The 13,209-nt window shown below is 32.9% G+C and overlaps 2 protein-coding genes across 6 annotated transcripts; one reads left to right on the forward strand and one right to left on the reverse strand.

The window, feature by feature from the left end:
• Positions 1–2,609: 2,609 nt before the first annotated feature.
• QWRF7 (QWRF motif protein (DUF566)) lies at positions 2,610–8,269 on the forward strand. Its single transcript, XM_089060029.1, has 5 exons — positions 2,610–3,098; positions 4,930–5,166; positions 5,618–5,707; positions 6,247–6,370; positions 8,108–8,269. The coding sequence occupies exons 1-5, from the start codon at positions 2,610–2,612 to the stop codon at positions 8,110–8,112; spliced, it is 945 nt and encodes a 314-aa protein (XP_088916155.1). The 3' UTR covers positions 8,113–8,269.
• Positions 8,270–9,905: 1,636 nt separating this feature from the next.
• LOC148923128 (HMG-box (high mobility group) DNA-binding family protein) lies at positions 9,906–11,713 on the reverse strand. Of its 5 annotated transcripts, none has more exons than XM_089062048.1 (7): positions 11,533–11,713; positions 11,281–11,422; positions 10,840–10,927; positions 10,678–10,755; positions 10,401–10,445; positions 10,231–10,330; positions 9,906–10,058 (listed from the first exon to the last, which is right to left on the reverse strand). In XM_089062048.1, exons 1-6 carry the CDS (start codon positions 11,681–11,683, stop codon positions 10,238–10,240), a joined length of 597 nt encoding a protein of 198 aa, XP_088918174.1. In that variant the 5' UTR covers positions 11,684–11,713; the 3' UTR covers positions 9,906–10,058; positions 10,231–10,237. The 5 variants fall into 5 exon arrangements, with proteins under 5 accessions (XP_088918174.1, XP_088918173.1, XP_088918175.1 ...); XM_089062047.1 differs by having other exon boundaries at positions 10,678–10,764; XM_089062049.1 differs by having other exon boundaries at positions 10,678–10,764; positions 11,281–11,427; positions 11,533–11,669.
• Positions 11,714–13,209: the final 1,496 nt, after the last annotated feature.

The raw sequence follows: 13,209 nt of genomic DNA on the forward strand, positions 1-13,209 counted from the left end.
GCTTTACCTGAGCTCAATATAATTATTTTAGACCACCTCACCAATCCAAGCTAGCTAGCCACATCGCCAACATGACGCGGCGAAGCAGACGTGGTTGACAAGTTGAATGTCCACATTCATGAACGAACCTAGATGCACAATACGTCTAGATACATTCATCCAAGTTCAGCCTCTAACTCCAACACTGGTGCCTGTCACAACTTGTAACCCCCGACAGTTACACTCCAGCAATGATGGCATACTTATTGTCTTTATTGACTCCAGCCTCCACATGCATTGGACTACACCTATAAATAAGGTAGATAGTCATCCTTGCATTCTACCATACAACACTAATCAACTTCTTTGCATAAGCTCTCTACCTCTCAATTTTGTTTTTATTTAAAAACTCTTCCCTCGTCATCATCCAGAGCATCAGAGCTATGCTGTTAGAGGTGCTACTTCATAGATGAAGTCGTTTTATCTTTTGGGATGACACGTCAAATCAAGAGTATTACCGATGCGTATCTTGTCTAGCAGAAAGTGGACTCGGCTTGACTTTTCTCTTACGGTTTATAATTTCATTTATATTTCAATTCAATTTATTTTCGTGTAACATTTCATCATTCTTTTAGATTGTATCATGTCTTACCAGTGTTTATCTCCATTACTCAATTTTCACAACATAAACACGGTATTAAGATTATAGTTATAAATATATAACAAAAAAAAATCATAATATGAATATTCCACACTCTAATCGCCTAACAATTCAAACAAGTTGGCTCGATTGACATTTCTAGACTTTAAAAAGTAACAACGAAGCAAAGCCCCAACTAGAGCCATTATACTCAACAAAAACATCGAATTTTAATTAATGTCATTATTAACATTATTATTTACTATAATTGCATCTAATATTAATTAAGTAAACCAATTTTATAAATATTACTACCTTCATTTCTAAAAAAATATAGACAATATTTGAAACAGAAGTGACTGAAATATTATTAATGGAGGATCAGATTCAACCTCGTTAAAAAGAAAAAATAGTTTTCTTTAAAATAAAAATGATCAACTTTTAGGAACATTCTAGAATGACAAATATTATCTACTTTTTAAAAGATTGAGTAAGTATTATCCTTTTTAAGACGTCCAAGCTATGAGCCACATAATATTTTTAGCTAAATATATGAATGTTTCACTCTTTGTAAACAAAATACTCCTTTGTTACTATGACGGTGTTATAATATAGAAGTAATGGGAGTAAAATGCGTAATTTTCCGCGACTTTCGAGTTAAAGCGTATGGTTAAAAATCCACAACTTTTGAGTTCTCTGCAGTAACATTGTTCATAAATCACACTCCATCCATTCCATATTACTCGCATTTTTCATTTTAAATTGTAAATTTAGGATTCATTTTCTAATATAAATAAGTTAATATTTTAAGTGTAATTAAAGATTACTCCCTCCGTCTCACTTTAGGAGTCCCGGTTGAGTTCGGCACGGGTTTTAAGAAATACACAGAAAGGTAGGTGAAAAAAGATAATGGAATGTGGGTCCTACTTTTTTATATTAGTTTTATAATAAAATGTGAGTGGGAAAAGGTTAGTGGAATGTGGGGCCTAATACCATTTATGGAATATTTCAACCGGGACTCCTAAAGTGGGACATCCAAAAATGGTAAACCGGGACTCCTAAAATGGGACGGAGGGAGTATTTAATAAGAGACCACTTAATTAACTCTAATTTATTAGTTAAATATCATAATTCTTATTTAAAATATAAATAGTGTAAGTAGTTTGAGACGAGCTGAAATAGAAAAGTGCGATTAATATGGGGTGATGGGACAGATGTAGTATTTTCGATTAACTAAAATCGATATGCATGGAGCCAAATTTGAGTAGACACCCTGCGCGGACATCATAAACACATACAAATAAAACATTTTTCGTTTATGTTTTTCATTTGGTGAAATGTGAATTGTGTTATAAGTACTCCTACAAAGTTCGAGTTCTGACTAAAGAAGAATGATAAATTAAAAAAATACTACTCTCTCCGTTCCATAGTAATGGAGGTGTTTCTTTTCGGCACAGAGATTAAGAAAAAATTGTGTTAGGTGAGTTAAGTAAAGAGTGAATAAAGTGGTAAATGAAAAAGATAGAGAGATGAAGAGAGAAAAAAGTAAGAGAGAGTAAAGTAAGTGTGGAAAAATGTGTTGATTTTTACTATAAAGGGAAATGACTCTATTATTATGGAACGTACCAAAATAGCAAAATGACTCTACTATTATGGAACGGAGTGAGTAGTAATAAAATTACTACTAGAAGATATAAAATAATAATGTTAAATTTTCAAATATATATATCAAATTGACGTGGTATCAAGCATAGTGTATTCGTGGGAGTCCTCGAACTCAAAGCCATAAGTCCGAGGCAGTAACGTGCTCTCAACTTTCCAACTATCATGGTAGGTATATTGTAAGACTATTCCATCCGCCGCCTAATTAATTAAATAATTAACAAAAACAATAGTAAAAGAGCCGCGCCACATTAATTCATGCACACTAACAAATTGTCTATACATATTCCTTATAGTTTTAGTTAGCAAATATTTGTTCGAGTTAAAGATGGATAAATCACAAGAGCGTAGGCATCAGAACGGAAGCACCTCCCCCGGCATACCCCGGAGAAAGAGCTTCAGCGCGGCGCCAATGCCGGGCCTGGGAGCGTCAATAATCTATCAGAAAAGAGGAGCAAAGGAATTAAATAAAGAGGCGGAGGGCGGTTTGGTTAGGTTTTTGCCGCGTAGCATGAGCAAGACGGAGGAGGGGTCGAGGAGAAAGCGATCGGCGTCAACTTCTCCTTCTGCGTGGGCCTTGTCGCCCGGCAGGTCGCTTTCTTCCCCATCTCCCCCGGCGCCCGAGAAGCTAGCGAAACGGGAAGCGAGAAGCGGCCGTGTGAGTGGGGTTTTGAAATACTTCAGGCAGAAGAAGGTTTCACCTTTATTGGAAGAAGAGTACCATCAGTACCGCCTAATGTACAACAGGCTGTTGCAGTGGAGATTTGCAAATGCTCGAGCTGAATCATCCATGGCTACCGTCAACAGAGCGGCTCAGGTATGTAGTGTCGATTCACAGACTCACCTTTATTCTCGCGTTATTCAAATCTATATTTAATTCACTACTTATTAAATATTCTCTACGTCCCAATGGAATTGAGTCGGTATTCTATTTTGAAATATACCAACAAAGTTGAGGCATTCCATTTTTTTTAAAAAACAAAATATTTATTCACTTTTTACTTTATTCTATCACCTACTTTACTTTCATTTATCTCTTACTATCTACTTAATACTTTATATCATGGAGATGTGATCCAACAATGCAAACTATATATCTAATAGAAACTCAAAACTTTAATCCTAGCCATTAATTATAATAGATCTGTGGTTAATATTGCGTAGAATTTCTATCTCAACAAGAGCATGTGTTTTGTTAACAGAGGGTATTTTTGTAAGTTAAGTTTATGAACTGTTTATGCATTCCTAATTTCTCTCTCACCTTCCAAAACTAAAAATATTCACATCTTTGAAAGGATCTTAACACCGCTGTAATTGACGCTGAAACTTTAATTGCGTTGATCATTTGTTGGTGTTCATGAATTTTGTGTTGAAATAGTGTTGATTCTATGTTGATTCTAAAATCTGTGTTAATTTTATGAAGATTTTTTGTTGAATTTGTGATGAATCAATCATGCTGCTTTTTTGTTGAATTCTGAAATCTGTTTTTATTTTTTGCGCTGAAATTTCATTGATTCTTTCGTTCTGTTGTTGGTGAATTTTTGCGTTGAAATTGCATTGATTTTTTTGTTATACTGAAGTGGAATATTTTGTTGATATCGTATTGATTCTATGTTGATTTTAAAATCTGTGTTGATTTTTTTGTTGAATTTATGTTGAATCGACCGTGTTGCTTTTTTGTTGAATTCTGAAATCTGTATTGATTTTTTGCGCCGAAATTTCGTTGATTCTTTTGCTCTGCTGTTGGTGATTTTTTGCGTTGAAATTGCATTGATTCTTTTGTTCTGCTGCTGCTTCACAAATAATCACCGCCGCAACCGTTGAATGAGGGTTGAGAGAACGAGGGGGAAGAATAGTCGAAAAGGAGAGAGAACGAGGAAAAGGCAAAAAGTTGGAATGAGAGGGATTAATTGCAACGATTTAATTAACATGATTAGTGGAAGGAGAGAGAACGACGAAATCGGGATTACGCAATTATATATTCTATAATTAAATGATTCACAGTATTATGAAAGTGTCTAATATACCCTCTATTGACAGTTTTATAAAAGTTATTGAAATTTTAATCTTGAAACATAATAAGCGTTGATCTATAATAATTAGTGGCTAGGATTAAAGTTTTGAATATGGTTTTCATTATATCACTGCCCCCTTATATTATGAGTATATATAAATGACTACCCGAAATAATGAATATTTTGCGTATAATAACGTTCATTATAGGATATAGTCCTTTATAAAATTTTCATTACTCCATAGAGTTATTTTTTGAACACGTATGGAGATTGATCAATGCGGAATTCATTTTAAAGGTAGAATGCATAATCAAAACACAAAAGGTCATTGTTTAATAACACGAAGTTAGTTTTTAGTTTGTTAACATTTTGTGTGCAATATGTTTGACTCTCACGAGATGAATGAACCATAACACAGAATTATCTAAAATAAACTAATAATGAACTCAATAATACTTAATAATGACTTATGTCGTATGGTTCTACGTTATGAATTTAAAATTCATGTCAGTCCCAAAAATATCTAATTTTATGAAACACAGGAGCGCATGTGTATTGTGACAATATACCGTAACTATATTGCGAATTCTCAACTCTATTTTTGAGATGTTTAACAAATGAAATCCCGAGCAGGGAAAGTTGTTGAATGGGTGGATAAAAAATTCAATGAGAAGAAAGTTGAGAGTAGAGAAACGGTGTGAAATTGAGAAGCTGAAACAAGGAATAAAGTTAGTGCATATATTGAGGTCGGAAATGGGAATGCTGAATGAATGGTGTCGAATTGAGGGTAGGAATATGGAAGCTGTTGGAAGGGTTGTCAGAAAACTATCCGCCATTTCACTTTGCGTTCCTCTTGTCCAAGACGCACAGGTACTTAATTATCTCTTGCTTAACTATTTCTCTAACTTACATTTTTTTATTTTATCTAAACTTTGAAATACAAAATATATGTAAAAACTTAATTAATAGGAGATATTATTAATTCTTAACTATCTTAAATTGATAACTTATAATTATGTTAATAACCTATGTTATGAATGTCAGCACAAAGACATTTGTATACCAACTAAATGTAGTTGACATATGCATGTCTTCAATTGATATGTAAATATAGATGTCAACATAAGATATACGTATTTAGTTGACATATAAATGTCTTTGTGTTGACATTTGTAATATATGTTACTGATATAGTTGTAAGTTATCAATTTAAGCGGCATCATAATTTCTTTAGGATTCGATTAGGATCCTAATTAAGAGTTTGTATTCTTTTCCTTAGGATCCTAATTAAGAGTTTGTATTCTTTTCCTTGATTATTTAGGTAGATGTGATGGCCTTCTATGATGCTATATCCACCGCCACTAAAGTCATGGCATATATCGAAGAAAGTATCATGGATATGTACTGCCAGGTAATCAAAATGAATATATTTCTGATACAAATTTATGGGAACACAATTGTAGTTTCAATGTTTTTAAAACAATGTTCCTACTAAATACTTGAGATATTTTATGGCCTATTTTTATGGGCGGAGGGAATAGAAGAAATTGGTATTGATATATTTTAGTTATACTCTCTTCGTTCCGACTAAAATGACACATTTCTTGACCGATACAAGATTTTAAGAATTATTGATTAAAATGTTTAATTGAAGAGAAAAAAGGTGGGTATATTAGAATAGAGAGAGAAAGAGAGATTAATATTTTAATAGGAGAGAGAAAAAATGACCGTGCGTATTAATTGGAGAAAGAAAGTTTATAAAAACAGAAATGTGTCATGGACGGAATATATAAATTCACTTGAAAGTCAACAAATGAAGGGATTTGATTATGTCAAATGGGAAACATAAATGAAACTACTTTTTGTAAAATTAGGAAAATTAATTTGAGAGCTAAGAAAAATGGTAAAATTGATTACATAAAAGTAATTAGTAATCGTGAATTCTTATAGGTTGAGAAGATATGTTTTCTATTAACGGAGCTGTCGGTGATGCTCAAACAGTACAAACAATTATTCCAAGAACTGGTAAACCCAGTTTTACTCGTTGCATCACTTGAGGTACGCCGTTGCCAATGTACGTGTTCTTTTCTTCTGCTGCTCCATATATTTATTGCTATTAATTTTTGCGTTCTGAATGGCTTATATAAACAATAGAATTAGGTTTAATAATACCAAGATACAATATAGAATTGAATTATGAGATTATTTTAGTCATAGGGGTTTAGCTATGACTAATTATCCAATGATTATCCATCTATAATTGAATTGTTTGATTAAATCTCATGAACCAAACACACTACAAATTTAATCCTGGATATACAATCTTGCAAACCGAACACCCTCTTAATGTACGAAATTGTTGAATCCCTGTCTTTGTCTCGCATCAACAACTTGGTACTCATCAGTTCCTTTTATATTACTCCCTCCGTTCCTTAAATATAAAAACTCTTTCATTTTAGTCTGTTTCTTAGAAAAAGAAATTATACATTTAGTAAATTGACCCTATAATCTCTTAACACTAAATCCACCGTCTTTTCTCTCTTACTTTACCTATTTTTTTCTCTTCATCTCTTTTACATTAACAATTCGTGTCGTTTCAAAACTAGTTGTTTTTAAGAAACAACATTAGATAACTCTCCACTCTTATGAGGCATTTTAAGAGATTACTTCATGTAATCAGAGTATGTTGAGTAGGCTGTAGATGTGGCCAAGATAATCAATCGATGATATGCAAAATCCTAATAGAATAAAAAAGGAATATGAAGAGATAGGAGATAACATTGTAGTTGGCGTGGGCCTCTAATGAATTGGCGGGTTGGAAAGAGGATGGCATATTTGTGAGGCCGAGAAAGGCATGCCGATAAATGTTGTTTGGAACACGTATTTGATGATTCCCAGATTGGAATGATATCAAATAATTATTCATCGGTTGTAGGAATGGGGAAGTGATTCGTGTTTTAGGGCTCTGTTTTTTTTCTTACGAGGAGCACGAGCAAAGAAAACAGATTAAAACTTGGGCCACCGATCCCTTGAGTGAACATCTCACAAACTTTGTGTTCAATATGTATAGCCTGATTTTGATAGGATTTGCATTTGGTCCCAAAGTGGGGATGGGATGACAGAAGCGCAGCTGAAAATTCTAGCTTTGGCACCTTGGCGGGAAAATCAATAAGCTCTAGGCTCATAGTGTTGTCAGGGGCGAGTTTTAGGCGAGTTATTCAAATACAGTATGTTAAAGAGTCTTTAAATTAAAACAAAGTACTAAATGATATGTACCGTATAGTCTATGGACAGTCATAAACTCTTCGCGTAGAAAATCAAATATGGTTTCTATTGCTAAGTTAGACATAATTTGTACTCTCCATTTTGTCCCAAAATAGATGTCATATTTTCATTTTTATTTTGTTCCATAAAAAATGTCATATTTCTCTCATTTTAAGAAAAAGTTCTCCCACATTAATTATTTTATCTTTTCACAAATAACATCTCTTAAAATCTTTATCATCATTCAAGTGTGAATTTATTATGATATGAAGGATTATATTATTATAATTATGAATTCCTTGAGTTAACTATATAGGTCATAAACTATATTCTTCACTTATATTTCTACAGCAAGAGAAAACACGTTTATGTGCAAATTACAAAATGATCAGAAAATGGTTTCTAATTGTGTTTTATTCTTCAAGTAGTAGTTAGCAAACAAATACCCGTGTTCATAAAAAGTCTCAATTGTTAGTAAAATAATGTCTCAATTATATATGTTTATTTATGTATTTTTCCAAGTTATATTAAAATTGAATTGGTCCAGGCTGAAGAAAGAGGTTTGAGGGTTCAACATATGCAAATGATGAAGGAAGTGAAACGAAGTCATTCGCAAGGGACAACATTTATCCTGTGATACATAAAATATTGTATGCATATTAAGTTTATTATACTGGATTTTTTTTTCTTTAATAGAAAGGGAGTTCCTCATTAACGGATTGTAGTGATTCGAAAACTCATCTTATCTATTGGTATCGAAAAATCTTACTACTAAGTAAATTGCACTTGATTAAATTGACATTATAATTATAAGGTACTACTAACATATAATAATAGGCAGCACTATCTTATTCTGAGTAAATTTATATTGTGTAAAAGTATGGATTTATAAAATAGTGCATTTGTCAAAGTGTTTTGTCATATCGAGACGATCTATTTGACTATGAGGGAGGAGTGTTTTACTATATAATTAAAATAATTATTTGCTTCTTTGTATTGCATGCTTATGATACAATATATAGGTTTGTGTTAAAATGACAACTCCTCTTAAAATGACAACGTGACAACGCTTATACAGCAATATTATTAACGCTACACAGCAATATTCAATACGGTAGACAGCAATCTATAGATTGCTGTATAGTGTGTTGGATATTGCTGTTCAAGAAAAATTGCTGTTTAAAGAACAGCAGATTGCTGTCCGTCTTTTTCCAGAATTTTTTTATTTTGCCACGTGGCAGCTTATTATTCGTCCACGTGTACAAATGATTGGCTAGAAATGGTGGTATGGTGTTATAGGGGTGGTGGCACCCTAACATGCCCCACAATATATATTTACAATAATTATATTTAAAAAAATAAAATCATTATATAATTTAGGTTTAGTTGCTTGTAAAATCACGAAGAATATACCATCCTTGATTTGTCCCACACTTTCCCAAATTTGAACAACCTTGATTTGTCCCACACTTTCCCAAATTTGAACAACAAATCATGATGTTTGAAAAATGATCAAATATCTCATTCGTCGAATAGTAGGAAGGGAATTATCTAATTTGGCACGCCAAGAAGTTGACGTGGCATGCGTGTTTGAGCATTGAAACAACGTTGTATTTGACCCTTAAAACGACGATGTTTCATTTGAAAAAAATTTCATCCTTTTCATTTGATTTTATTTAAAACGACGATGATTAATTTGAAAAAGTTTTCATCCTTTGCATTTTGTTTTATTTATATACACCCTCTAACCCATGCCCCATTCCTTCATCTACGTCGCCACCACCGTCACCCGCTTATGTCGACCCCACACCATGGCTTCACTGTCTCCACATGCTCCATTGTTTATCTCTCTAATTAACCAGGTCCAGTCCAAGACAATATCCACATTCAAATCCCTAAACCCTACGAAGTTAATAAGGTTGATTTTCTAGAAAGTGGTGGGGAAACGTTCTCAATGTTAGGCAAAAATGTTGACACCATAGGGCTGATTTTTTCCATGTTTATTTTTTTATTTTTTTATTTATAACCCAAAAAAATTCATATCGCGAATAGCTTGACAACCCGATCAACTTGGCCCAAACCAAAATAGGTTAGCCAGATCAACATCCCTAACTAATACCCATAATCCACTACAATAATCCAACTGATACACAGACTAATGTTTTTTCAAACTCATGATGAGTAAAACTAGGACATATTATTATTAGGGGATGAAGAGAGTATTCTTTATTTCAGATATTACAGTTACATATAAAATATAACGACTTGAGAAATTATTTCCCATGCTATAACGCTCTTGTAGGAGCTATCCAAAAGTAAAACCAACATCTCATATTTGCAGTATCATCCAAAATATGGCCAGTTGTGTTTTAACTCAACTATCAATATCCACTTAAAGTGAAACAAATTCAAGTACTCCAAAGCCAGAATGGAGCAAAACGAGTCTGAGATGAGTTACATGACCAACGTGACTCGCACCAGCTCGAAAAACAGCAAAGCTCCAAGAAAAAAAAAAAAAACATTAACATCCATCGCCCAGTGTGATCTTTGATATTCGAAAAACTTGCGAGCCACCCAAGCCCACATCTATTACCTATTTCCCATAGTTTGTCGTATATTTGTACAAGGAATACTGATTACAGATGAGAAAGAAAATGAGGTGTTACTTACTAATGCTTTAGGATCCAAGGTCCCATTGCCATATGTTTAAGAATTGAACCCAGTCCGAGTTTTCAGAGTCATAATAATTCATCATTGAGTCTTCATACCTCTGCCATACAACAATGTTACACAAACCAGAGTTTGCAATGATAGAAACATGATTAATAATTTGATCATACCTTATCATATTTGCCAACATCAGCTGAATCTGCTTCATCATCCACCTAAATCTAAATCCTTTTAGGTAATATCTCATCCAATCAATAAGAAGACACACAGACAGTTTTCTTTCAATTAAGGAAGGAGAGTTGCAGGTAGACTCTATTAATGCAATAATTAGATTTGAGATGATGCAATTAAATTGGTTTCCAATATTGTCTACAACACACCAATGTGTATTATCTCCATTATGTGATCAACAAGTATAAAGGAAGAAAGCAAATCTCATTAAATTACCGGTTGAATATGAGTCTCCTCCTCCTGCAACAGCCTCAAATACGCTATGTCTAGTTTAACTGCTTGATCAACATAAGGCTGTCTCTCCTTGAAAACGTGAATGAATCAGACAGTCATATACTATCAAAGTCTATGTACAGTTGGAACTACCATTTGAGATACCTTCATTGACATATTCTTCCACGCGTCACATCCCTTCTTATCTTTCTCAATCAAGTTCCCTTCTTCACAAGTCTTAAGAAATTCATCCCTGCATAACCACCAAGCGATAAAGGATTGCATTTCCTACCATATATATAGAACCCCTAAAATAATTAGAGTACACCAAACCACAAAATGCTCATATATATTCCCAATGCAAGAACTGCGTATATATAGACTACTAACAAGAGGCGCATTATAATGCTAACGTTTCTTAAGTTTCTAACTCTTCACCATAGTATATTAAAAATGTCAACACGATGACATTTGTATGTCAACACAAATTTAGTTTTCATACTTATTTGATGAGTTAGCAAGTTAGAAATTGATCACACCTCCAGTTAGCAATTAATCCAATAAACATGGAATTCAATTTTAATATTAGTCAAGAACAGAACGTACATAAAGAAATGAAATGCTGATCTAGGCATCTGCCTCTCAACGCTTCCATCCCCACATTGAGTTTTGAGTTTTTTTGTCGTATTTTTGTTGATTCCACACTCATGCATATCAGCCAAAGCAAGTGCCACAGAAATGCCACAGCCTTCACTACAAAATGAATCAAATGTTAGATAAAAATAATGAACTTGGATTTCAATCGGGAAAAGAATCAGAAGTAGGAAACAAAGGAGAAAATAAACTCAAAATGGAAACCATTTGAGAAAGGCGCTGCCGTCTGGGGCGCGGCAGATTGAATTCGGTCGGACCCTTTTTCTAGGTCTTGATGGATATGCCATTGGCATTCAACTTCAAAACTACGGCGCTTAACTATCCATGGAGTACATTTTGGGGGGAGTTTATACATTTCATTAGCTTTCTAGGCAAAATAGGCGGATTGTACAATTCATGGAATTTACCTTTTAATTCTCCACTTAACTAATAAATACTCGATTTTCACCCTGCATATTAATTTATTAAAGGCTAAAAATGATCATAAATCACCTACTAAGGGTAGTTACGTCATAACAAAATATTTTTAAGATATTAAATAGATGAACATGATTATTTTTTTTTATCAAGGTCTACTTGTAACATTCCAAAAAATTAGACGAAAGAAATTAAAATTTGCAAAGTAAATAATAAAAATAAAATGATGAATTCTTAAAATTAAAATCGTAAACCCATGTAAATTAATTATATCATACCATATCAACAGCATGCGGGATTAGGAGATGGGGTAGTTGACTATTTTACCCTTGTGTTAATAAACAAATTCAAAAATAAATTCCACATGACATAATCTAGACCACCAGTTTATAAAAATGAGTGGTGCAGATTAAGTTGTAGTTATTAATATTCTAAAGTGATCGATTGATTACATCTCTGTATATATACAAGGTTATACTAAAATGACACTCTATCATCAACGAAGACTCGCAGATTGCTTGATTACCTGTAATTTCGTATTGTAGATTGCTTGGAACCATATACCGAGTTGCTTGACTATGTATCACAAATTGCTTGCTTAGATTGTCATTTTAACTAGGGGTGTCGAAACGGGTACCCGCAGGTATCCGCACCCGATTTTGCGGGTACCCAAACTCAAAATAATCAATTTTTAAGTACCCGAACCCAACCCGCAAGGCTAAACGGGTATCCTGAATACCCGCTGAGTGCTGCTGGATGCAATGGACCACTACAACTTTTATATAGATTTCGTCTAATTCATTCTTTAATGCATGACCGATATGGGATTAACAATGTTGGATTAGCATTGTGGGAGTCAGCATGCATTCCATACAAGTTAACATTAATATTTAATATTTAATACTTGAATACTTGATTTAATACTGGATGATAAAAGTTAGCTTTACTTTTTTTTTTATTTAAATATTACTACTATTAATTAATTAATGTATGGACAAATAATGGTGAAATAATTTCTTTATTTTAGCACTATAGTCTATACCTCCAGCAATAATGATAACAAGTAGAAATCCTTGAATAAAAATAATTGTAAATCTTGTTTACAAAAGGAAAGCAATAATGATAACAAGTAGAAATCCTTGAATAAAAATAATTGTAAATCTTGTTTACAAAAGGAAATTTCATCAAGTATTTTCAAATAGATATGTATATATTATATTTTACCTACTATCACGACTTTTTTTTTTGTTTCTTTATTTTCATTTTAATTAGAGAACTAATAACCTCAAATAACCCTTTTTTTGTTTCTTTATAATTCACATTAATGTTGGTTGATTGGTTGTACAATTTTCATCACAAAAATATGTATACATGTATATACATATATAAGCATTTGTTTTGTGCAATATCATAGAAGTGAACAATGTTTATAGTTAAAAAATTCAACCATTAGTTTTTTTTAGT

This window comes from Salvia hispanica, chromosome 6 (assembly GCF_029641045.1).
Source record: "Salvia hispanica isolate PSC_SH4W2 chromosome 6, Shi_PSC_v1, whole genome shotgun sequence".
Classification (NCBI taxonomy): Eukaryota; Viridiplantae; Streptophyta; class Magnoliopsida; order Lamiales; family Lamiaceae; genus Salvia; species Salvia hispanica.

Coding starts and splice junctions, on each gene's coding strand:
- QWRF7 (XM_089060029.1), top strand. CDS start 2,610: ATGGATAAATCACAAGAGCGTAGGCATCAGAACGGAAGCACCTCCCCC. Junction 5,167..5,617: donor CTCTTGTCCAAGACGCACAG/GTACTTAATTAT, acceptor TTGATTATTTAG/GTAGATGTGATGGCCTTCTA. Junction 5,708..6,246: donor TCATGGATATGTACTGCCAG/GTAATCAAAATG, acceptor GAATTCTTATAG/GTTGAGAAGATATGTTTTCT.
- LOC148923128 (XM_089062047.1), bottom strand. CDS start 11,683: ATGTATAAACTCCCCCCAAAATGTACTCCATGGATAGTTAAGCGCCGT. Junction 10,765..10,839: donor GGAAGAATATGTCAATGAAG/GTATCTCAAATG, acceptor CACGTTTTCAAG/GAGAGACAGCCTTATGTTGA. Junction 10,446..10,677: donor AGGAGACTCATATTCAACCG/GTAATTTAATGA, acceptor ATTTAGATTTAG/GTGGATGATGAAGCAGATTC.